The following is a 26,232-nucleotide window of genomic DNA, read 5'->3' as shown; positions in this document are numbered from 1 at the left end:
AAATTCGAGCTTTTCTGCTCGACATTCTCGGGAAACGAAGGAGGGGAGGTAGGTCGAACTAAGGCCCCTGGTGGAACGGCCCTCGACGCGATTTTGCGAACAATGACAATTGTTCTCGCCCCTCCCAGAGATAACCCGCGTAGGGTCCTCAGTCATCTCCAAAAATAGTTGTCCGGGTTGGGGTGGGAAACGGATCAGTCGGGTGCGTTCCTCTGTCCATCGGTTAACATGCAACAGAGTTCTAACTGTGTGCCATGAACTGTGTAAATAATGTAAATAAAGTTATCTGTAAAAGGAAGTTACCAATAGCTCCTTTATATTTAAAAGTATACAAAAGTAATGCGAAAGTAATGTCATTACTTTTAAAAGTAATTTGTAATGGCAATTAATTACTTTCTGGCTGTGGTAATTTGTAATGTAATTTAATTACATTTCAGCAATTTTCAGCAAAGTAATTAGTAATGTAATTTAATTACAAAATATCAGTAATTTGGCCAGCTCTGCATTTTTCACACACAAACGTAATCTCCGGTCTACAAAAAAAAAATAACGTTCCCAGGAAACGAAGCATAGTGAAGTGGCTTCCTCGAGGTCCCGTGCTTAAATGGTTTGCAAAACGTAAAAGAAAAAAAAAAGTGACAGTTTCCCAGAGCTGAGTGACTCCAGCACAATATGCCCTCCCCCTCCCCCAAACTCGCCCCCCCTCAGCCCCCCCCCCCCCCCCCCCCTCAAAAAAAAAAAAAAGAAAGCATCAGCCTTTCCACTTTGGTGAAGAAGGAAGACTAGCGGGGCTGTAGCTTCTGTTCTCGGCGGTGGGTATTCCAGGCGAGCGATCTGCTCTTTTCTCGCAAGGGGACCTGAAGCGCTCGACGCACGCGGCGGTTGCGGACCCATTCGCGCTGTTGCGTACCTCGCCGCTCCTTCCGCACCCGGTCTTCTTTCCCCGAAGAAAGGGCACGCGCCCGACCCATCGTGAGTTAAAACGGCAACTGATAAGAGCACAGCGCGGAAAACAGACGAGGACGAAGAAGAAACACACGTGACGTGCGCTGCGCTCGTCACGTACGTTTCGTCTTCGTCCTCGTCTGTTTTCCGCGCTCTTTCCTAGGGTGAATTCCCACCAACTCGGCCGACTGTCCATTCTTCTGTGATTGCTGAAAAGGCTGCCGCCATCTATGAGCGACAGCGGCAACCAGACTGGTTGCCTGGTTGCCGCGGTCGCTTATAGATGGCGGTAGCTGTCCCGTGAATGTTTGTGTCGAAATTTCTTTGGTATCGGACACGATCCTGGGGAATGTCAGTTTGTTTTTTTGTATGATCCATTGAGGTGCGACTGCGCTTTTCGGTTTGCTTGATCTGTCTTCCGCCGTAAAAATGCTCGCCCGTGTTTATTTATTTTTTTAACAATTATTATAGTCACATAATTTTTCGTCATAAACTCCACTGAATGATCTTAACAGTGCGCCTCGATCACGATTATTGGCGACTCCAGCGAAATGGACGTCACTCAGTGGCTAAAACAGAAAGCTGCGGCCGCAATTAGCTCACCATGTCTCCTCGAGCGAATCAGATATTCACGGCGCCTGGCGGTCTAAAGACGAAGCCGTGAAGGTAGTTTGGAAAACACACGACGAAAATCGCCCGTAAGGCTGGGATATAACGAGCGTCCACACACGCACGCGTTCGACTTATCATTTACGCCTCGGATATCCCGAATTCTCCTCGTACAGTAATGTAATCTGACGACTCGAACTTCTTTTTTTCAGTGGAAGCGTAAAAACAACTCACAAGTGCCGGGAAATGACTAGTTAAACCAACTGTGAAAAGGGCTCGAGCGATATCAACTTCAACTTTAGGTGTACACCAGCCGGCAATATGAAGGTGAACACCTTACCTGGTTTCTTGCCTGTTTTACGGCTTCCTAAAGCTATATTAACTCTCAACGTCTCAAATGGTATGTGGCTTGGGGGTCTAAACTTTGCGTTCTAGCCCTTTTCTGGAACAGAGCTTGTTCCAAAACTTGCAGGAGCGTCAAAAACAAGAAGAGGGCTATTCATCTTCGTATCGCTCACGGCTGTACAAAACAAAGTAGATTATGTTTAGCCCCACCAATACGCACGATGCTGCAACATTAGAACTGGCCAATTTAATGATATCCCCATATCTCAGGAAAAAGAGCAAGCGTATCTTGACGTCTGGTTAGATGAACAATTTACCTGGAACACCCATGCTACTAAACTAAGAAGTGATTTATCGAACTCAATCGGTTTAATGCACAGAATATCAAATTTGGTACTTAGCTGTCTCAAGACAAACCTATATTACGCCATGTTCTACTGAAACATTTGTTCCGGACTTCTGATGTAAGGAACAAACCATTAAGACACATTAAAATACATTAGTATTCTTCCAAAAAAGGGTACTAAGCATATTTCGGGAAATCAAAATAAAATTAGTAATTTGCGCCCCCCCCCCCCCCCCCACTGTCATCCGCTATTTCAAAAACGAAAAAAAACAAACATTTAAAGCAAATTAGATTTCATGCTTCCAACTTATGGGAACAATCTAAAAAGAAAAGCTTAATTAGAGGAATGAAAGCATTGCGGGTCCCTATGAATTTACAGATGCCAAAAGACAGAAGTCAGAAGGAATTATGAAAAAATAAAAGCAAAAAAAAAAAACACGTTCGATTATCAGGTTTCTGAGCTGCTAAGCTCTTTCTGTGACCACCCTGACTTTTCATTATTATTCCATACAAACAAGAACGAAATTAAACCCATGCCTATAGAAAGCAATTATGTCTGAGGTAAAGAAGAAAAAAAAAAAAAGCAAACTTTAGTAGAATTTATACTCAAGTAATTAATAGTGGTTTGATGCCAGTATTTCTTTTCCGTGCCGTCTCCTTTGTGGAGTGGCATTGTTTTTGTGTGTGCCAGCAGCGAGGCAAATGCTTTTATGCCTCAATTATGAATTATTACACGCCTTGTGTATTGACAGTGTTTTTTTGTGTTCCAGCAATGAGAGCAATGCATTTTTTTATTTTTTTAACCGCAGTTATAAGTTTTTAAGTGTTTTCTTATGATTTAGTTGTTATTAATCATTGTGCAATTTGATTATTTTTGTCTTGTGTTGCACCCATGAAGTTGAAACACAGCTGCAATTACCTTTTGTTGTGTTTCTAATGATTTCGAGTTATTTTTCTCAGAGATGCGTTCATGTAAAATGCGCATCTAACTGTGAGAGGTTTTCTTTGCTCCTCTGCGTATGCTTTTTTTTTTTTCTATTATTTATGTACGTACATTGTGTGTACTGCTGTAGACTGCGGGGTTTGAGACCATCGTCAGGCAGAAATGCCTTTTTTCTCCACCTCCCTACCGGGCTCGGCCCGTGAAAATTCCAATAAAACTCAAACTTTAAACATCAAACATCGCATGACTGAAACCACCTTCCCTGCTTGATTCCCGCAATTAGTGATGCTGTTCTCTTTGAGCAAACTCTTACCAAGAGCACCATTAAATGCGATTGACTCGTTCGTATTCACTCAGCTCTATAAGGAACTTTGTACCTTGAGGGTAAAATGAATAAATATGGAGACCCTTTCACCACCACGTAAAATAATCGAATCCTATGTGCACTGGGACGTGGACATCATCGCTATCGAGCGAAGACGCGGATAGGATACGAGAGCTGCGTCCGCGTTCGGCTGGGCATCGCGTCCAATGAGCCACGTCAAAGGACGCTTGGCATATCGGGCTCCGGACCATTTACTGTATTGGCGCCATTCGACAGTGATGAAGTTTTTGCGCAGGAGGAAAGGACCTCGTTTCTGGGCCTCGATTATTCTAGGCGCTGTTGGCTGAGCCCGGTTTACACTGAAGACGGAGGCACCCCTTTTGTTCGATGCATTCTCCGTGTGCGCGCACCCAAACAATGGAGAAACTCGGATGAGGGGTGCGGGAGCTACGAGCTTTGCTCGCCCTTTTGAACGGAGTCTGATAGGGAATGCACCTGACCATCGAGAACAAGATGCTGAAAATTCACTTAGTAGAAATATGTCCGCTAAAAAGATAATCTTGAACGAATTGTGTTTTAAAGCATCGTGCGAAAAAGAGTTGCAAATGCCTAGGTGTGCGATGGCAAGCGCAGTCCGTAAAATTATCAGGGAGGCAGTGCTACAGTGCAAGGACATGCAAAGAACTTCAGCACGGCAGAAATACCTTTTTAATAACAATAAAGTTTTTTTTTACTTTTTTTTGCTACAGGGAAGTTTGTTTTTGTACCTGTCACAACAATAAAACGTAGTTTTATTCATTTATTCATGCGGTTATATATATATATATATATATATATATATATATATATATATATATATATACATATATCATTGCTTTTTTTTTGCTTCTTTGTCTGTTTGTTTGTTATTGTACTGCCAATATTATATCTATAACGCATATGTATTATGAGATGAACAGTTACACAAGGGCAGAAAAAAGAATAGATAATCACTGAGCTCAGCGAAAATTCAAATGAGGGCAGAAACTCAGGGACAGGAGGAGACAAGAGAGCGCGGGGTCTTCGCATAGCCGAGCTCTGGTTGGAATGACTAGTGGGTAGACAAGAAGCTAGCTGCTTGTGTCTCCCCCGTACTCGTAGAAACAGGTTAGAACGAGGAACACCGGCGTCCGCCGTTTGCAGTTCGCGTTCCAATGCGTTCCAAAAAGGGCAGTGGAGACAATGGCAGCTAGATTTGTCGTTGAGCAATATAGTAAACGGAAAGAGTGGACACATGAGGTCCCTTCTCAGCCGAGATAAGTCCTCCATGGAGCGATATACTACGTAGCACGTTGCTCCATTACTTGTAGTGTTGCCTCTGCCGGCCGCTAGACAGCGCTGCTGTAACAAACAAAAAATTTGAACCAAGTTACTTTTTGAGAATACTCCTAATTATTTGTCCAGAAAAACATTTATAATTAAACGTACTTCAATATTATATGTAGCTATATCGGAACCACTTAAATTATGTAATGTTAGGTCATTAGTTCCGTCGTGGCTACAGCCGCAGCCCCACGGACACCACACAACGGGCGGTCGGGCGAGTCTCGATCTCAGCAACATGTTGGCATTGTTGTCCCTGAGCTTAAGAATGTAAATAAGTGTGTTTTTTGTGTTTTTTTTTTTCAGCGGTAAACGCTGTTTTGTTTGCTGGTTGCCTGAGAAGCTGTGCAGAGATATATATCGCTCTCGTATTAGTGTTTGCACGTACCATGTGTGCGCACTTGCCAAGTGCCTACAACACAGTGTGAGGTGATGTGAAGATTCTGGCATTAGAGCTTTAGCACAGAGTAAACTTACATTAGTCTCTAGTTTTCGCTCGTGACAAGCGCGCTAGCGATGCCGGCCATGAACGCCCAGCGTTCCGCCGTGCTTGGCATCGGCGCGATGGACGCTCGTTGCACCGTTTGCAGAAGGAGACAAGGCGGCGCATGCAGAACCGACGCGTTGGCCGAGAACGGCGGACCGCTGTGCGTCAACCGGCAGCGGAGCTCGCTCGCGGTGTTGTAAAACTCCATATTATGCCACTAGAAACTAAGGGACACGAGAACATAAGCGCTAGCTCCCTTTGTGGCCACTGCACTTGTTGAACGCGTTAGAACTCGAAATCCAGACGCCGGATGCCGGCGTACCGCGTTCTTATATGTCTTGAGAACAAACAAAAAAATATTCAACCGACCAACACCGCACTCCTAAATTATGACGTAAAAATGCGCGAGCTTTCTTCTCCTTCTGCATGCAGGTATTCGTATTAACAGAACACGCAGCTTGTCTGCCTGTACATAATTTTACCTACAATAAACTATGTTTCGATCACTTCTTGTTGCCATTGTTTCCGGGGCTGAGGTTCTAACAAAGAAATGTGACTGCTTTAAAAGGCCGTCATTGGCCTTAAACAGTGAGAATAAAATAGCTGAACTTTTAACGGGTGAGTACCTAAAAAAACGAAAAAAAGATTATTTTAATCGAAGTAAGCAAGAGCTGAAAATACGAAACCGAGACTGACGTTAATCGAAACCGGGGCTAATTTAGCGCCTCTGGCTGCTGCTAGGTGTCCTCCGTGCCCTTCTACTATACGAGCCGCTAGGAGTTATGGGGATGTACAGCCTTTACTTTTACTCTATCCCTCCATGGCTTTGCCTCTACCGAGTAAACCTTCCAACCGGAGCTTGGCGTTCTGACGCATTCGCGCTCTCTCGCAGTTTCTGCCCGGATAGTCAATGACAGCTAAGAAGGGTCATAAAACGATATCGATTTGGAGTGTTTATGCCTTTCTAGAGGCGTACTGGTCCTGGTCTGGCCCAAGTATGCTCGCACAGACCGCCACTGACTCAGACGCTTTTTTTTTTGTCGTGGTGAAATTGCGAAGATAAAAAGAGGCTATTTCTTTTAGTCTTGCCTTCGCAAAGATTGGTGCCGTAAGTGTGGGACCGAAACCACCCGCCTGACGATAGCCGAGCGCGGCACACGGACTGGACACGAGAACTGCGTAGGCAGTCGACTTCGGCTCGTGACAATGGACCTTTTCCGAGAAGCGTTCTGCGCACGCGCGAACGCCCGATGCCAAGCGGCGGAAGTTGGAACGAAAAATCGAGGAAATTCGGAATGAGCCTGTGGATAAGCGAGTAGAACAGGTAATTGCAGCATATATATAATTGGGTTACACAAAAAAAGAAAATGGACGGAAGGAAAAACACCACGATTGGGAGGACGCCATGGATGCCCATCTTTAAGCTCGCGTTGGGCACGCGACGCAGCTCGGAGAGCGAAGAAACTGGTAGCGTAGCTCCCGGTATCGATTGGTAGCGCAGGTAGGTCATTTCCCCGATTTTTAGTTCGTGCAGCCACCGCCTGGTGCCGTCAGTATGTGGAAAAGGTTCATTAATGCCTCGGTGGTCACTCGAAAAGTAGTTTCTTGTGTCCAACCACTGCGGTGATGAGAACTGCCGAAATCTAACAATGCCTGCAGCTCAGTACGCGTTTTCTACTTTGCCGACCCGAGAGCGTGGCTATGATTGGCAGCATATAGGATAGGCACCAGGTGAGGCACATATTTCTTGAATTATACTGGCGACTGTCATTATAATGACAGTCGCCAGTATAATTCCGAAGTGTGAGACTTTTTTTATTTGTTTGTTGTAAAGTGCGAAGTTCCAGTAACTGTAGAGAGGGCTGGAACCTCGTCAGGTGTCCAGCCTTCTGTCTCTGCCCACCTCCTGGTCAATCCGGGTAAAAATAAAAGAAAGGAAAAAAAAGAAAGACACCGTGCTGGCGGAAGCATGTCGGACTGGTGTGAATATTGATTATGACGGGAAGGGACGACCACAAAAAAGCTCAGCATGTAGTTCCAAGATTTAGGAACAGGGAACCCACCCGAAGATGCCACGCAAACGTGGATCGAATGCTTGAGACTTTCTGGAATATGCAACATTACTTTCTGGCTTGCAAAGTTCAATTTATACATGTATATTTTGTCCAGTGTGTTAAGCTTTTTTTGACGGCGCTGTCGTTGAGTTCTTGGTAGAAGAAGCAAAAAAGCATGACTTTCTTTTGATTTTGCCCGATTTTGACATAACTTCCCGTGAAATGGTGCATTTCTGAAGTATAGAAATGGAAAGGATAAAACAAACTTGTCATCGAAGAATGCTAGTGGGCAGTGGTGATGACATTACACAATGACATGATGGCCAACGCCATACATACCAGCAAGTTCGTACACATGATGTCATTTCTGCATTGTGCTGATAATGCAAACATGAAAAAGGATGAAAAGCTGACAGTGGCAAAGCAACAACCTCCGATGAATCTTTTGAAAGCAAGATTTGCTCAACACTCCAAAGCCGTGCGACAGCTCAAAAACGACGAGAGTATGATTTAATTCTATTACACTTATAACTGCAGGCATGCAGTTAAGAAATTTTCGGAAACAAATAATCGTAAGCAATATTTTCTCGGCTTTCTGATACCTTAATTCACAACTAATGGGCACTGAATATGAGCATTTGATCCACCATCTCTCGGTCGAATGCTTAGATGGAGGTGGCGCAAAACTACCTCATACAGTCTCACAACAACCCTAAACAGCAGGCAAACCATGTTCATCAAAAACCGGTGGCCGTTTCCATGTTGACTTACGTTTTAGCCATCACGCGCGCTTAGTTGTTGCTAATTGTTCCCGTTTCTGGGAATAGGAGGCGGTTATAACCAGCAGACAACTGCAGCAGTGTACTCTGCACGCAGCGAACAAAGTGAGCTGTCGGCCTCTGCGTTACGTGTTTTACTCTACCAAGCTTATTGACAAACGTATCTCTTTTTGAATATGTTTTTTAGATAACCTGCAAAAATAAAAGTATTAAATTAAAGACATTTTATCCTGGGTCAGAAGCCTTCAGTGACCACTGGGTCACGGGCTATATATAAAAGCCCATCGAACCTAGATCATATAGGCTGCAAAATAAAAATTCACTGAGCCTTATCTAATGCAAAAATAGCTGAATCAACTTAGAAAATACCACGAAAATAATTCAGACTTTAATCATCGTGGCATAATCTAAAGTAACAAGTGACGTGATTCTTAAGACGATACCGTAAAATAGTAACCTGAATGCTTCACTCGTTAGTCATTTAGAAACAACGAATACGTTAGTACGTCACAACGCGTTACCAGTAACGTCGCTACTCGTTACTCATTACTCGCAACACTGCTCCCGAAGCACACTCGAGGCCTACCTTGTCCGAGGCCGTGGCGGCCGTGAGGCAGGCGTGTAGTCCATCGTACTTCCCAACGGTCACCTTCCTCGGCTGGATTTTCTGGTTCAGGTGAAACGTAAACACCGGCTCCAGGCTTTCCCTCCCTTTGTACGCAGCCATCTTTTCTGTCGGGTGCACCTGATCTACTACGCTGCCCGGCACAACGCGTCTCCGACTGGCGTTTTCAGCGTCCTCTTCCGCCCATGCACATATACATTGGTTCTGAAGAGGCAACAAATGACGTCACAGAAGCAGGTGCGTCATGCTGGCGGATGTCGCAATCTTGGCGTTTGAGCGTAGAAGTACTTGAAAAAGAACACGAGAGGACGCGATTGTCGCCGTCGTCGCGGCGTCCCAACTCGTGGTTGCCGAAGCTTCCGTGGGGTTGTCAAGCTCCAGGGAGACCCGCCGCAGAACAGGCGTCTGCCGCAACTACCGTCGCTGCTGTGACACCGCCAGGATCGCCACCGGTGACAGCCTGACTCTTCTATGATATCATCGGGCGGAAATCGTGGGACCACTTTTTGGGTTGCATTGAACGCACCCAGTCAGAGACGCGTTCGAGGGCACCGTACCTCAGCGGGACGCGGCCGGTGTGTCATTGATCGCGCAACAAATAACACACGAACGCCGTTGCTACGGCAACTCCAGGTGGCGAGACGTGGGACTTCTCCGCTCGTGGTTGAGCGCACATATAAAATTGGCGGCGACCTTTGTTCTCTAAGGACCTATAATGAGTAAAATAAAGTATTAAAAAAACACTGAATAAAAAAACGTTTTTATCTGCCTGGGTCGCATACGTATCTGCAGATCTGTACGACCCTCATAACAAGTTCTCAAAGTACTTGTAATCGCTTACTACTTGCAGTAATTTTGTACTAATTTTGTTTCATTTGTTAGGAAGTAATCTCAGAAGACATTTCATAACAATTTCATGTACTGGTAGACGCTAATATTTTTTTTTCTCCTTTATAATGGCCTCCATTGATCATAAACCTTTTCTACCAAAGAATCCTGGAACAAAGTCTCTGACAAGAGGAGTTTACCAGAAGTGGTGGCTTAAGAAGATAAGTCGTTCATAATTCGGCCGTTCACATCCAATAATGGACAATAAATAAGACCCATTTTGAAACCGGTAGGTATCTCTGTCTTTTTGAACATTTGAAATATTCCGAAAAGTAACGATTACTTGTTCAAGTAGCGGCCAATTACTTTATCCGCGAGAAAGAAATTGATCTTGTGCTTTTTAACCAAGTGTAATTGTAATTTTTAATCGATTACTTTTTGTGTAACGTGTATGAAACTGCGCATATATTACCCAATAAATTGTACCCTAGAACAAAAATCAACGCCATATCTACGCCACCGTACGCAATTGAGGTAGATGTACGCTCGGCCCATGCCTACGGAAAACTAATGTCTCTTTGTCGCGGCGTCCAGTTCTTCTAGTGTATAACACCGCCTGCAATCCGGAGAGCAAGTCGTCTGCTTCACGGGCAAGAGTTGCGGTGACGTTAGAACAATGCCGAGTTCAGATTCGCTTTGCTTGGAAGGATAGTGGTAGACCTCAAGACTAGATACCACAAGGTCTAGTTAGTACTTTTTGTTCAATGATCCAATAAGAGGTCGGCGTTCTAAAATCATCGCAACCACTGTGCAAGAAGCAGACGAACTTTTGCTCCAGATTGGAATCGTGCGAAAAGGCAATGACGGCACGGTGCGGCTCCTAGCAGAAGCAGATCGGATAGACATCCTGCGTAGCAGCCGATCGTAGATTACAATCATTATCGGCTTATCTTAGTGCAGCGCTACACAAACCGTTCGCAGCCACCGTTGGTGCTAAATTTTCTACACAGGATATGGAAATCGAAAACGTGGACGCCCCCTACCCCCCCCCCCCCCCCAAATGCGCTGACGAAAGAGGCCGCAATCATGTCAATCCCAGCATGTAAGCTCAATCCGACAGCGAGCGAAGACCAATGTGATGATAGGAGGAGCGAAAAATACTTCTCGCGTAGATTTTATCAGTCAGTGGCGCCAGAGAATGTCGTCCCATAGTGATTTCTGGACCGCCAAACACACACGTGCATCGTAGCTTACGATACGGCACGGAGGTACGACATCCTCCGAGACGTTTCAGCTCCGGTCGCACTGCTTATACAACATTCAATAGACAGTCTGCAAACACTGTCTGAGGCTGCTTTCTTCCTAGAGTGACGGTCACATTGGCCATACAAAAACTTTCTGCAGAAACGTTCGAAGTATACACATCAACGAAACATACATGCCTAAAACATGCTTGAGGTGTGAGATAATTCTGCCACCACACTCTAAGAAAAAGTGAGCACCCCCCCCTCGTCATCGCGCGTTTTGACGGCTGTAACTACCCCACAGGCTTACTTAACTACCCACTGGGCTCGAGCCATTGAGAGTTAGCACCTGTTGGCAGGTGACAAGCATGGGGTAGTCACGTTTTATAAACTCTTGAATTGAAAATTCCAGTGCATGCAGTCGTTCAATAGTAAAAGTCACTTCAAAAATCTCAAAAAGTACTTGAAACTTGTTTTTTTTGTGCGTTGGTTATCATTTATTGAAATTTAAACCGGTCGAAACAAGCGTGTGGCTCAGTTCGCCTAAACTGGCAGAAAACAAACAAGTGCAGGCAACCTTGGTAGGCACCTGCTAAAACCCGAGGCAGATAAAAAGTATCACGGTTGTCCTTTTTGGTTCCGTCGCGGGTTTTACCATGTACAGCAGTAAACAGCTGGCAGCTGGCGTCGTGCTCGAGGAATTTAACCAAATCTCTCGAAAAGCACAAGAAGCTACGCACAGGCGTGAGTTGACTCGAATGTTCGCCGGACGAGATACTCTCGTCGTCTTTTACTGTGCGGTTCAGTAAAGAGCGTGCTCTCAATAAAGGTGTGATCGGTCAGTTCTGCGTGCAGATCAGTTGCAACTGGCCTCCTCGGTTCCGCCGAACTTGCGCGCCTGTCGTACCCAATTTTTTTGCTTTCAAGTGCAGTGAAGTATGAAGCATTGAACACCACGACTGAGGCCGGACAGGACGAACGTACACAGATATCCGGGATCATGTCCGTGTATTTCACTATTTTTCTGTCTCGAGGTACAGGATTCGCCTTCTCTGGTTCATTTGGCACATTTCATCGAGCATACTCGATAAAAAAATGCTTCAAACAAGGCCGGTTCAGACACTAGCGTTTGACAGCGTTGCGTCGAGAACCGAAAGCCACTCACCGGCACGTCTGTGCTTCGTATCAAGCGTGGAATCCAATTCAAGGAATCATCTTGGCACGCGATATAAGCAGCAGGGATGTCCTGATTTCTTGCAACGCAGTCAGACGCACGCAGTCAAACATTACTGTCTCAACCAGGATTTAGATAATTTGGCATACGTATTTCGCGTTCGTTGCAGGTGAAGGCACGGGCCCGAAAGCAGCAATTCTGCACTGTCCCCTTGGCGCGAGCGCGAGCGCATAGAACGGATATTTAGCGAAAAGAAGAAAACTGAAATAACGCTTCGGGGAGGACCAGAGCTTTGGGAGGACCGGCGGACGGGCTTCGCTAAAATCACCTGCGCGTGCTCAGTGTACTCAACGTGTACCCAACCGCCGCTAAAGTCAGTCTAGATATGTAAAAAGAGAAAAGAAAATGCATCAGTGTGTTCAGAAAGTTGTGATTGCAGAAATTGGTTTCGATAATTAATACAATTAATAAACAGGCTTTTGTATACTTGAAGTGTAGGCAAGCGAGAAAACGAAACTGTTCAAAATGTGACGTGTAGCAACTACTCAAATTTATTCATAACCTGCAGTTCACTTTTGCAATGGCCCTACATTAGAGATACGAGCGCTTTCCTAAGGGCAGTAGAGGAAAAGAATATATACGGCTAAATCTTGAACAGTCTTTTCGTATTTGTGCAAAATATGACAGTGGTCACCATCCTAATCGGTCACATAAAATACAGCAGTATATAAGCTGGTGGTGTCGACTAGACGTGTGTACAGGAATGTAGAGTGTCAATATGTGATGTAGCTTGTGCTGTTTCTGAATATGTTGATGTATAAAATGCTGTGATGTCTGTATGTCGCGTATGAGTGAAGTGTGGCGTGGGATATGTACGTACGGCATTGTCTGGCGAGGCACTGAAAGCAAGAATTGCTGGTTTCTTTTTTTCTTTAGTTTGAGCGCTGTCCGTTAGGTGGCGCGTGTCGCCGCCCAATTCAAGGAGTCGCGCGTTTATGTGTCTACTTATTTGAGTGAAAAACATGGAGGCCTTCCGCTTCTCGCGGCGTTCCATGGCTCCACGTAGCAGCCACAAAGGGTTCGGTCTGGTTCGGTTCTCGGCCTCTCGTACAAATGGGATCAGTCCCATAGCCAGTTGAATGGGTGTTCCGTGCGGTGAATAGCGCCAAGTGCGTGCACAGACGCGGTGAGGATTACCAGGGACTTGAAAGTGGATAACGAATGCTAACAGGTGAGCAGGAGCGTTGAACGATCGGAACCGACGCCGCTTAAATCGGTGATGCTTCGCCTCGCCGCTGTCAACCAAAACGCCGGATCACTTGCGGCGAGCACAGCAAGCAGATGCTCTGTTCAATAAAGACATCATTCCATTTGTCGCTAGTTTGTTTCCTTCTTTGAATGTCTTCTGGCCGCGAAGTAAATGCAGCCGGCCTCGCGAAAGCAATCGCGGACAAACTCCCTGGAATGCGCCCCCCCCCCCCCTCCCCTCCCCTTCCCTCACATCGTCGCCCCTACTGTATTAGGTGCGGTGCCGGTGCTTCGAGGCGCGTTTCGGAGTGCTTTGCGCGCACGGAAGGCAGCGAACGGGCGTACGCACTTGAGAATCGTATTTTAGCAAAAAGCAGTCCAGCTCGCTAGGCCTTACTCGTATTGCTCCACTGTCGCTTGCCAGCCGCCATGTTGCTTTTGGGTGTGCTCACTGTGAGCACCTGCTGATTGCGTGCCGTGTGACTGCCCATGGGGTTGTTAGTATAACGAAGGGGGGGTTGCGATATCTGTGACGGCTTCTGACTACCCCAAGTGTAGTACCCTAGGACAACCCTTTTGTTGAGAGTGCATGTCTCTAGCCAACGGCCGTGTTACTAGTAAAGGCCTGTTCACACGTGGAGCGGAGCGCTACAAGCATAGCGCTGACCTCGCGATAAGTGCGTGCTGACAGGAGCGTTCACCAGCTTTGTATCGCACCAACAAAACTGTTGCTCATGGGGGACAATAAGCAGCTGGGGGACAATAAGCATGGGGGACAAGATGCGCTCTAAAGAGAGAGGAAGACGAAGCTACCCAAGCTACCAGACGTGTTTTTCTAAGCTCCGCTAAGTCTTCGGTAAACCTTAAGGTTTAATCACTTTGACGGACGGGACCGAGCCACTTGCTTCGGGCCTTCGCTCCAGGGCCAGGAACGAAGACCACGGTGAGGACCTGTAAGTCGGACAAGATGAAAGACATCTTTCTAAGCCCCCGAGGAATGCCTTAGGCCTTAGTGGAACACAATCGGGAGACACCAACGAGACGACTCTCCGTTTACATGGCGGACTTCATGGCGCCGCCAAGTGCTGCGAGCAGCCACCCAAGGCAGCAGATCGGCAGAAATGACCCAAGCAAGTCACTTCGGTCCGAGTGGATTCAACACAGAACAATACAAAATAATCCGCGCGACTGGCGAAACGTTTTACAATTGGGATACGTTACTGAATGACTTTGGAGCCCAAGTTAAGGCTTCGGTGGAATCTCAGATGAAGGCGCAAATGGAAGCACAACAAGCTCAGTTTCAAGCTCGGATTGAGTTACAACTGAAAGCCCAGGAAACTCAGCTTAGAACGCAGTTCGAAACAGAAATGAGGGAACGACTCGACCCACACAAGACAGACTGAAAAAGGCCAAGTACGGAGGAACTCCAGCACGTAGACGAAAGAGTGGCCCTAACACAGCCACCCATGGAGCCGGACAACGAACAAGACGAAGAAAAGGAAGGACAATGGATAGAGGTCCGCCGCGGGAACAACGCGGGCGTGCGCAAGGTCAGAATCAAGAACGACAAGCCTAACACGAAGCTGGACATAGATCACCGAACTTTCAACCAGACCATGAAGAAAGCGGGAATCTCGCTTGAAAACGGAGCAAGAGCAAGGATTGACCCGAGAACCAACGACTACATTGTCACCACAAAGAACGAGGTGGAATATTTCATTTTTTTTTTTTTTTTATTACCTTAAAGACCCCGTTAGGGGTATTACATAAGGGGTGGGTTACACATAAAAGCATTTTTAACAGACATTCATGTCGGGAGGTGGTTGACGACAGTCTCCATGAATACGGACGGACATGTGATGGCGGCGACGTGGTGGGGAAGGCCGTTCCAGTCTGCAGCTGCTTGAGAAAAAAAGGAGGCTAAAAAAGTAGTAGTGCGGGCACGTGGGAGTGTTACTTGAAGTGGATGACCAATGCGCAGAGATATGCGTGATGGGGGCACAATGTAAGGTGCATGGTTGAGCGAGCTGTAGTAAAACTTGTGAAAGAGGGAGAGGCTGGAAGTGCGACGGCGAAGAGAGAGAGGTGTTAGGCCGCATTCTGCTTTTAAGGATGAAACGCTGATATCGTATGAGTAGGCAGAATGAATGAACCTAGTGGATCGATTTTGAACAGATTCAAGTTCGTTAGTAATATATGCTTGGTGAGGGTTCCAGATGGCAGATGCGTATTCGAGTTTTGATCTAACAAGTGATTTGTACGCAAGTAAACGTACGTGCTTCGGGGCATGGCGTAGATTACGTTTTAGAAATCCAAGGACTCTGTTTGCGGCTGATATGACGTTGGTGGTATGCGCGCGCCAAGATAAATCGTTCGACAGTGTTACACCTAGGTATTTAAATGATTCTACAGATTCGACGGTGACGCTAGCAATTGTATACGTAAAAAGAAAGGGGTTACGGCGACGATGGAATGATACAAGTTTACATTTGCTGGGATTAAGGGTCATTTGCCAATAGTCGCACCATTCTTGCACATGGTTAAGGTCATTCTGCAGGCATGACTGGTCGGAGCTGTTAGTGATTGTACGATAAATAACGCAGTCATCCGCAAACATACGAATGCGGCATGACAGATGCGATGGTAAGTCATTTATGTATATTAAGAACAGGAGCGGGCCGAGGACAGATCCTTGTGGGACGCCTGATGTTACTGGGAGAGGGTTAGATGAGTGGTTGTTAACAAAGACAAACTGAGACCGATTAGACAGAAATTCCTGGACCCATTGAACAATAGCAGTGTTTAGATTTAATTGGGAAAGTTTTAGTAGGAGGCGCTGGTGCGGTACTTTGTCGAATGCTTTGGCAAAATCTAAAAAAACAGCGTCGGTATGAAGGTTATGGTCAAGATTAAAATGCAAGTCATGAACGAAGAGTGCAAGCTGAGTTTCGCAAGAGAAGCCCTTACGAAAACCGTGCTGGGAGGGGTGGAAAAAGTCTATAGAGTCTAGGAAATTAATTATATGAGTGTAGATGACGTGTTCCATGGCTTTGCAGGGGACGCTTGTTAAAGAGATGGGACGGTAATTTAGTGGGGAGTCCTTGTTACCCGATTTGTAGACCGGAACGACCCTTCCCACCTTCCAGTCGTCCGGTAAGATGCCTGTAGAAAGTGATTGTGAAAACAACATGGTCATGTACACAGCAGATACACGTTTGGTATTTTTTAAAAGTTTTGAGTTAATTCCGTCAACGCCGGCTGACGATGAGAGTTTGATATTTTCAATTAATGATGAGATGCCATCTACAGAGAATGTGAGAGCTGGCATAGTAGATACTGCGTTAGAAGGTATTAAAGAGGGAGGGACATCGGTTTCTTCGGTGAACACGGAAAAGAAGGCGGAGTTAAAAGCGTTGGCGCACTCGGTGTCAGTGACTATTTCGCCCGCTCCGTTCGTCAGGCTAATGATGCGCGTCTCTTGGGGATTTATAACTTGCCAAAATTTTTTAGGATTGTTAATTAAGATCTTTGGTAAGTCATCATAAAAAAAGGAATGCTTTGCGTTACGTATAGATGCCAGATAGGAGTCTTCAGCTGCGTAGTATTTTTCCCATGCGCAGGGGTTTCCATTCCGCTTGGCCGAGCGGAAAAGACGTTTTTTTTTGTTACCTAGTTTTTTCAAAGACTTTGTAAACCAGGGTTTCTGTCGATTCTCACGGAACGTAATTAGTGGGATGAATTTATTTGCAAGTTCATTTAATTTATTTCTGAACATTATCCAGTTTGTATTAATAGAGCGATTAGAAAATGATGCTTCAAAAATTGGAAGAAAGGCGTTTAGCTCATTGTTTATTACTTCATAATTTCCCTTATCATATAGACGAATTCTTTTATCGCTTGTTTGGTGTCGTACCGGGCAAAAGTTGAAGGTAGCATGGATTACTTTGTGGTCGCTGATTTCGCGGAGATAAGTAGCCGATGATAGGCTTTCGGGATGACTGGTTAGTATTAGATCTAGGATGTTTGCAGAATCCCGTGAAACACGTGTGGGTTCGGATACTAGTTGAACAAGGTTAAAATCAAGACATACGTTAATAAAATCTTTTGCGGCTTCATTGCCTATAGCTGAGGGGATCTGGTTGCTCCAGTCTATTTGCGGGTAGTTAAAGTCTCCAAAGAGAAGGATATGCGCATTCGGGTACGTTAAGGCGAATTCACTAAAGATGTTATTAAGTTTACAAGAAAAGTCAGGAGAAGAATGGGGAGGCCTGTAGCAGACTCCCAAAAGAACCGTCTGAGGTGAAGCGCGACATATGATCCATAGTATTTCAAGGTCGGATGTAATGTTAACAATAGAACATGACAACTGCTGGTGTACGGCGATGAGAACACCTCCTCCTCGTGTGGCTTGGCGGTCATTTCTATAAAGGCGGAAGTCCGGCAAATCGGCCAGAACTTCAGCATCAGTGATTTCTTTAGACAGCCAGGTTTCGGTTAATATCAACAAATTACTACAAGAGGACAACACGAGATTAGACAAAATTTCTCGTTTCGGAAGAAAGCTTCGCGCGTTGGTGAAGATTACGGAAAATGAAAGATTAGTTTTGGTAGAATTCCGAGAGGGGGCTGTTATTTTCTTCTGACGGGGCAATTGCTATGCTGTTTCCCTTACTGTCTGTGATGGTTCATCAAAAATATAGCGTTTCGGGCCCATAAGTAGTGTTTTAAACCGTAAAGAAAACGGCGTATTTTTGCTTTTTGCAAACGCAAGTAGGTGTTTGCGAGCATTTTGGACGGGCCGAGAAAAGTCTTCGCCAACACTGAAACTTGTTCCTTTGAACTTGCGGCCATTAGATAGTATGGTGTCTTTTGTCTTATAGAACGTGAATTTAACGATTACTGGGCGAGGGCGGTCAGATGTGTGATGTCCAAGACGATGTGCACGCTCTATTTCTTTGGGGTCTATGGTTATGTTCAAGTGATCACGACAGTGCCGGATGACGAGCTGTTCTGATTGGGCAAACGTTTCTGGTCCAGTGGAGTTAGGGATGCCATAGAAAATGAGGTTGTTGCGTCGAGAATGATTTTCGGCATCGTCGAAGCGTGCCTCCAAGCCACAGACCAAACGGGCCGTCTGAGCCGTCTCGATTTTTACATTTTCTAATTCGGTGCGCACGGGGGCGAGATTTTGATAATGGTTTTCGAGCGCAGTCATGCGCCCGCTTAAATCTGATATCGCTTTATCTGTTGTTAATAGCTGGGTTTTAAGGTCTTGTACCTCTGCAAGTAATTTCGATTGACCGGTGGATAGTTTTTTTAGCTCGGCTAGTATGGCGTTAGTATCAGGACCAGGATTAGTTTCGATGTCCCCCGATTGCAACAGCAAGGAACGGATGACATGGAAGCACTCAATCGAAATGACAACGCAACACTGCGGGCTCGGCAGCTGTATCAAAAAGTAGTTACTTGTTTTTTTAGAGAAAAGACTGCACGATTTACTAACCTGCACGAAAAAGTTGAACGGATTAGTGGTCTGCGTTGTGGCACAGCCACCGAGCCCACAGAGCGACATCGGCTGCGTCGGCTGGTTTATAGTGGCCGGGTAAGCGGCTGTTGATGACGATGGGGCCCTCCACACTTGGCCGAGGATCAATTGCTTGAGTGACGAGTCTGCCGGACGTGACGAGGCGTTGCTGATGGCCGGGTGGTAGCTGCTTGCTTGGTCTTCGTTGTTCCAGATTGTGCATGCTGTCGTGCCGTCCGAGGAAGCCAGCACCGGGAGCAAAGCGCGGAGGAGAATGAAGGAGAACATCTGCACGAAAAAGTTGAACGGATTAGTGGTCTGCGTTGTGGCACAGCCACCGAGCCCACAGAGCGACATCGGCTGCGTCGGCTGGTTTATAGTGGGCGGGTAAGCGGCTGTTGATGACGATGGGGCCCTCCACACTTGGCCGAGGATCAATTGCTTGAGTGACGAGTCTGCCGGACGTGACGAGGCGTTGCTGATGGCCGGGTGGTAGCTGCTTGCTTGGTCTTCGTTGTTCCAGATTGTGCATGCTGTCGTGCCGTCCGAGGAAGCCAGCACCGGGAGCAAAGCGCGGAGGAGAATGAAGGAGAACATCTGCACGAAAAAGTTGAACGGATTAGTGGTCTGCGTTGTGGCACAGCCACCGAGCCCATATGGAAGGCTTTGTAACCTGAAGAAGTTTACGAATGAAAGAGGCGAAAGCACGGAAATCAAAGTGATACCAGGCCTCGCAAGCAACCACTCGAGAGGGGTCATATACCTGAGAAACCCGGGGAACGATATGGAAGCCCTCTGCGAAGAAATCATATGCAAGACGCATCAGGCCATTTTAGCGACCATAATTGGCAAGAAAAGAACAACAGTCCTATTAACGTTTGAAGGGAAGGAATCACCAAAGAAGCTAGCGGTTGGACTTATCATTCAAAAGGTCTTCCCATACACGCCAAGGCCGGTAGTCTGCTACCGTTGCCATAGAATCGGCCACAAGGCCGAAACATGCACAAGCAAGGTAGAAGTATGTAAGACGTGCGGAAAACCCCACCCAAACGGGCTAGACGCGCCATGTGGAGGGGACCCCACATGCGTGAACTGCAAGGGGAGACACCTGGCGCTCAGCAGGGATTGCCCGATGAGAGTCCCGCGGAAGGACGGCAAACTCACCTACATGCAAAACACTGAACAGAAAGGAAAAAGCGCAACTCGCACGGAAACGGCAAAACCAGCGAACAGTGCTGAAAAGAAGACATACGCAGCTGCAGCAAGAAAGAAACCTGTTGGGGAAATCAAAGACCCTCTCATAGCATTATTGCGGCAACTCACCAAGCTTCTCTCAGACGAATATGGAACCTGAGCTAAGAGACATAGCCCCAAAAAGAATGTATTGGATACTACAATGGAACTGCAGAGGAATTAAAGGTAAAATTAACGAACTCAAAACCAGAATAGAGACATGGGGAGACAAGAGCCCCGACATTCTTCTCCTGCAAGAAACGAGGCATGCTAACCTGAAGGTCAGGGGCTACAACACATATCTGAACACGACGGTAATCACCAACACGAGCAAGCAGGAAAAAGAGGGGGTCGCCGTACCACTAATCAAGGAGACACACCCTCAAAGCCAAATTAACACGGATTTTGCTTGCAATGAGGACGAAGAATTGGTAGGAGCCACAACCACAATTGGTAAAAAAACCTACTCTTTCTTCTCCTTTTACCAGAAGCCGGGGAAAGGAGATGAACACTACAGATGGATTAAACGGATACAGAACATAACCCAGCATAAGAGCATTGTTGGGGGAGACTTCAATGCAGAACACAGCGTATGGGGAAACCAAGACAACAGAAAAAGGATGAACCTGCTTCACCAAATGCACGGGAACTCCTTCGAATGCCTCAACAAGCCAGGAGGAAACACACGATTAGGGAACAAGAACCAGAAGGACACAACCCCGGACAGCTCCTGGACGAGGAGAGTACCCGAAGTCGACTGGGAGGCCCACGACGATACATGGGGTAGCGACCATGTTCCAATAATCATCACTCTTCACAGAAAGACCAGAGAGAAACGAACGGCCCGGGTCATCAATTGGGACAAGTTCAGAGAGATCTTGAAGAAGAAGATTCAAGTAGAAGGCCCAACAGATATAGAGAAACACATAAAGAAAGCCGCACAAGAAGCCACCACGACAACGCAGGTGGACGCAGACGCCCCTAACCCGGACCACCATTTGACAAATCTCCAAGAAGCGAGACACAAGGCACTGCTGAGGTACAGAAGGAAGAAGACAGACACCAGCAGGAGAATAATCCTTAACAGAGCCACACAAGAGGTGACGGCTTACACAAGAAAACTGAGAAAGCAGACATGGATACAGCACTGCGAAGGGTTTAACGACCGCACCGGCGTCAAGAAGCTCTGGAACACATATAGAGCCATGCTGGGGAAGAAAAAGGAAAAGAACACGGGTCGCAACCTCGCACTGAAACTAAACATGTCGGAAGAAGAGCTGGCGCAAAAGCTCGGAGAGACCTTCTTCCCACAACCCGTCGACTGGACACCTCTTCTAATAGAACACACGGAAGAAAGAAAAGAACAAGACGTCAAGTTCAGTATAGAAGAGCTAAACTACGCCATCAGTAGGGCGAAAAAGGGCACTGCACCCGGGGAGGATGGCGTTACGCCTGCCATGTTGAAGAACCTACCGGATGAGGGAAAACATGCTCTCCTTGACCACTACAACAGGATATGGGAAGAACACACTCTACCACAGGGTTGGAAGCATTCAACGGTCATCCCAATTCCAAAACCAAACAAGCCCAAAGATAAGATGGCGAATCTTAGACCAATCTCGCTAACTTCGAACATATGTAAGACTATGGAAAGAATGGTTCTGGAAAGAATAAACTGGACACTAGAAAGCAGAAACAGCCTAGCCCCGATGCAGACAGGGCTCAGAAAAGGGTTGTGCACACAAGATAGCCTAGCAATGCTTCACCACGACCTGACAAGCAGAAAGGTTACCAAAGTACCAAAATTCCTAGTGGCCGTCGACATCAGGAAAGCGTTCGACTCAATCCCACACAAATCTGTCATAGCCAGCGCGAAAGAAAATGGAATCAAAGGCAACATGCTCCGCATCATTCAAGATTTCCTCGAAGAACGCACATATAAAGTTAAAGTAGGGGAAACAGAGGGACTGATTCAATACAATAGGATAGGAGTCCCCCAAGGAGCAATACTCTCTCCGACCCTATTCAACATAACGATGACTGCACTGGCAAAAAAAACTAGAAAAGATCCCAAACTTATCATTCACAATTTACGCAGACGATGTAACAATATGGACCAAGGGAGGGCAGACTGGAAAACAAGTCAAGGCGATTAAAGAGGCACTGAGAGCAATAGACGACTTCGCAGAAGAAGTCGGGCTACAAGTTGCTCCAGAGAAGACAGCCTTGGTCATCATCGCGACACCAGAAGGAAGGAAGGCAACAGCAAGCAAACACAAGTTCACCTCCGCAGGAAGACAGCTAGAACCAACCAGATCGACAAAAATCCTCGGCATGAACATCAGCCAAGACGGAAAAGCGAAGGAGTGGCTAGAAGGTCTACGAAAAAGCTGGACACATATCCTTGGAATCATCAAAAGAACGGCTACAAAATCATGGGGTGCCAACGAAAATACACTAAGAACGTTATTACATGCCTTCTTAGTGTCTAAGGCAATCTACGGGTACAACTACGCCACACTCACTAAGACACAACAGGAGAAAATCAAATGCCTGATGAGAAAAGCCCAAAGAGTCGTAACGGGCCTCCCGAACCACGCAAGATTAGAAGAGGTCAGGAAATGGGCGCTCCTCAACGACATCGAGGACATTGCCCGGGAAGGCGCTGTTTCGCAAATAATAAGGCTTCACGGAACAAAAGCAGAGAGGGTCATCCTAACCAAGCTTAGAAAAATCAACCTGCAGATGGAGGAGCCCGAGGAACCCCTACCACCGTGGGAAACCTCTCTGCCACAAGAAGGAAAACCGCCGCCCAACGCAGGGAGGGAAACAGCAAGCACGAGGCACCAAAATAGAATTCAAGCGCTTAAGGACCCCAACAAGGAAGTGATATACACTGACGCAACTGTTACAAGGGAGAATCGTGCAGCCTGTGCCTGGTATAACATCACCACGGAGAAAACAGGCAGAGCAATTCTGCCTGAAAAGACAACCGTCAGAGACGCAGAAATAGAAGCGACAGCCAAGACAATTAAGGACCATCAAGGCAACACCGGAAGAAAATATTACCTTTCTCGGACTCGAGGGAAGCCATCCAGGAGTACAGGAGCCCAGCCACAACACTGAAAACGGTGCAAGAAACAAGTAAATACATCGATGAAGCCAAGAAAGCTGGCACGAGCTTTACGCTTGAGTGGGTCCCAGGGCATGCGGGGATCCAGGGCCACGACAGGGCGGAGCGGGAAGCGGAGGCGGCGCTCATACACCATTATAGCACCCTTAGTCAACTTCCCGCGGTAGACTCCATCGATTCCACGGACCCCTACGATTACCCACCAGACATCGCAAAACAAGTAAATAAAGAAAAAAGGAAAAAAAGGCTGGAAGCTCTAAGGCCAATACCCCCCGCCCTTCCAAATATGAGACTCAGCAGATGGCAAAGTGTATGTCTGAGAAGAATCATCTCGGAAGCTGCAAACACGCCTGAAACTCTCCACAGGAAAGGCATTATTAAATCTAGTGAATGCACATCCTGTGGGTTTACTGGACCAGCAGGACTAGAACACCTCATTTGGGACTGCCCAACATGGGAGAGGGCAAGAGCAAGGCACATCAAGCAAAACAAAATCAAGGACTTATGGACTGGTGCCAACCAGTCTTTAACTTTGAAGAGAGCGATCGCAATAGAGGTCTAGTCAAGAGCCTACTAGACTTTATTGCGACGACAGGAATCAGAAAGTTCCTCTGACCTAGTTACCCAATAATTTCCGTTTCCTGGAAGGCTATCGGCTTCAGCCACGTGACTTTCTTTCTAATAAAAACGATTTTTCTATCTATCTAGCATGGGGGACAATAAGCAGCGCTATATCAGCGCTTCGCTGCATCTAAGAACCGGCATTAAGATGTATGACGAGTTTTACCGCGGCACACCTATGGCTCCCGCCACGGGATCACTTTCCCATTCGTTCCCAGGCACAGAAACTACGGGGTCGACTGATGAAAGTGAACTGGTTGATGGGCCCGGTGAGCACGTAGCTCCTCCCACCGCCCTGTCTGCTTACGGGTGAACGGAATACAGTCTCGAAATGCGGCATTCCAGAGGTAAAAAGGCGGTGAACTGGCCCAGTTGGTTGACGTCATACATGATGGGGAAAACAACTCAGAAAACGCGGATTACGAAAAAGAACAAACACGACGGGACAATGCTGTACTCGCAACTGAAGGATTTGAGTGATGGATGCCTCTGTTTCATTCATTAAAATTCTTCATTTGCGAGTACAGCATTGTCCTGTCGTGTCGGTTCTTTTTCGTAGTCCGCGTTTTCTGAGCTGTTTTTCCCATCAAGTAATCCACTGGTCCTTACCAATACCACATAGAACCGTAGACCTGCGAACCCCCCCCCCCCCTCCCCACCCCAACCTTCCCCCATACGAGATCGATCCAGGCAGCACCGCCCACCTCGCGCCAGCATCATCAACAGCGCGTGTTAAGCAGGGAACGCATGAGCGGCAAAAACGGGCGCCGCGCGCTGATTCCCATACCAACTGTTCAGGACGCTGTAACGTGGACCTATGCCAAACCGCCACGTCACAGCGTGCGAGTTGCCATGGAAACTGCCACGCGGCGCCCGTTTTTGTCGCTCTTGTGTTTAGTAGAGTGCCTTCATACACACGCGCGTCTTCGCTTGAGTGGTGACATCTCAGCCATTTTTCCGCTCAATTGTTTTTCATGCCTTTTGAAGTGCGCGCAATCCGGTGTCACTCAGCTCGAGCGCGTAGCTTTGGCTAATTCATAGACGCCATTTTACCGCCCAAGTCATGCACCGAGTGCGCGAGAGCGTCACGCGCTGGCACATTCCGTGCAACAATGGATGTCTTCACCCTGAGACAGACAGACATGCAGGCACCCTAGTGTTTAGTGGTTTACAGCGCCTCAGAACGAGCGCCACGCGCTAGCACGTGGCGGTGTAAAATGGGTTGTGTGTGTGTTTATACAGCCTAGAACTTGGTCTGCCTCACAGGGGCGACGAGTCTCCCAGCTGTAGATGAGAAATTTAGCCAGTGCGGTACAAACCGCTAGCCTGGGGTCTTTAACGTGCGTCACGCAGTAGTGATACACGACCGCACGCCGGTACGATGCTCATCCAGATCGAAACGGGCAGGGGTGGGGCTCGAACCCAGGATCCCTGGGTTCTGCAGCGCGAGCTTTCGCTCCACGTGCTCCGAGCTGGTGTGCGCTAGACCACTCGGCCACCGATCCCCCCACGCGGCGGTGTCAAGACGGATGCGTCTGCGGCCCCGCGATGCTCTCGTCGAGCATCACGCTCTTTGCCGCTGGGGGGCGGGTTGGGAATCCGCTGACATTGACGTCATGCGCAGGCCTCGTCTACGAGGTGAAATTATCCTTGCCCGCAGTTGTTCAACGAGCTTTAAAGCGGCGGTGCAACGATATTCAGTTGGAATGTTTTTCACTTTACACGAGCTTACTGGCACTAGGAAACCTCCAGGATATTCGCACGCAACGCCACTGACCAAGAAACTCCTTTGTTGCGCTGTAATTTCGAGGAAAAAACTGAGCGTTTTCATTCAATCTCTTCTTCGCAAAACCTGATGACGTTTTTCGGCGGTCGCACTACCGCCCAGTGATGATATTTGAATGCGACTCATAGATTGGACCCGAGCATTGCGTGAGCACTCGATTTGGGCTCGTGATAATTACTAGCTCGAGAAGCATTCGGACAGTGTCCTCTGTCCAATCGCTGCAATGACGACAACAGCCGAACCATAACAATGTCTGGAACGCAGCGCGTGTAGCTGTGCCTTGCCAACCCCAGCGCATGGCTATGATCAACATTGGCGGCATATAATCGGCTCCAGGGGGATCGGTGGCCGAGTGGGCTAAAGCGCACACCCAGCTCGACGCGCGTGGAGCGAAAGCTCGCGCTGCAGAACCCAGGGATCCTGGGTTCGAGCCCCACCCCTGCCCGTTTCGATCTGGATGAGCATCGTACCGGCGTGCGGTCGTGTATCACTACTGCGTGGCGCACGTTAAAGACCCCAGGCTAGCGGTTGTACCGCACTGGCTAAATTGCTCATCTACAGCGTGTGACTCGTCGCAACTTTAATGGCTGACCAACTACACGCTGTATAAATATCCCCACA

The 26,232-nt window shown here is 47.2% G+C and overlaps 2 protein-coding genes across 2 annotated transcripts; one reads left to right on the top strand and one right to left on the bottom strand.

Annotated features, from left to right (window-relative positions):
* The first annotated feature begins 14,780 nt into the window (after positions 1 to 14,780).
* On the top strand, positions 14,781 to 20,192 carry LOC120846189. The gene is made up of 2 exons (XM_040217876.1): positions 14,781 to 15,025; positions 19,493 to 20,192. The coding sequence occupies exons 1-2, from the start codon at positions 14,781 to 14,783 to the stop codon at positions 20,190 to 20,192; spliced, it is 945 nt and encodes a 314-aa protein (XP_040073810.1).
* On the bottom strand, positions 17,886 to 19,126 carry LOC120846201. The gene has a single exon (XM_040217893.1). The coding sequence runs from the start codon at positions 19,124 to 19,126 to the stop codon at positions 17,969 to 17,971; it is 1,158 nt and encodes a 385-aa protein (XP_040073827.1). The 3' UTR covers positions 17,886 to 17,968.
* Positions 20,193 to 26,232: the final 6,040 nt, after the last annotated feature.

This window comes from Ixodes scapularis, unplaced genomic scaffold (assembly GCF_016920785.2).
Source record: "Ixodes scapularis isolate PalLabHiFi unplaced genomic scaffold, ASM1692078v2 PGA_scaffold12__126_contigs__length_90152505, whole genome shotgun sequence".
Lineage (NCBI taxonomy): Eukaryota > Metazoa > Arthropoda > Arachnida > Ixodida > Ixodidae > Ixodes > Ixodes scapularis.
This window is presented reverse-complemented; position numbering and strand designations above follow the sequence as displayed.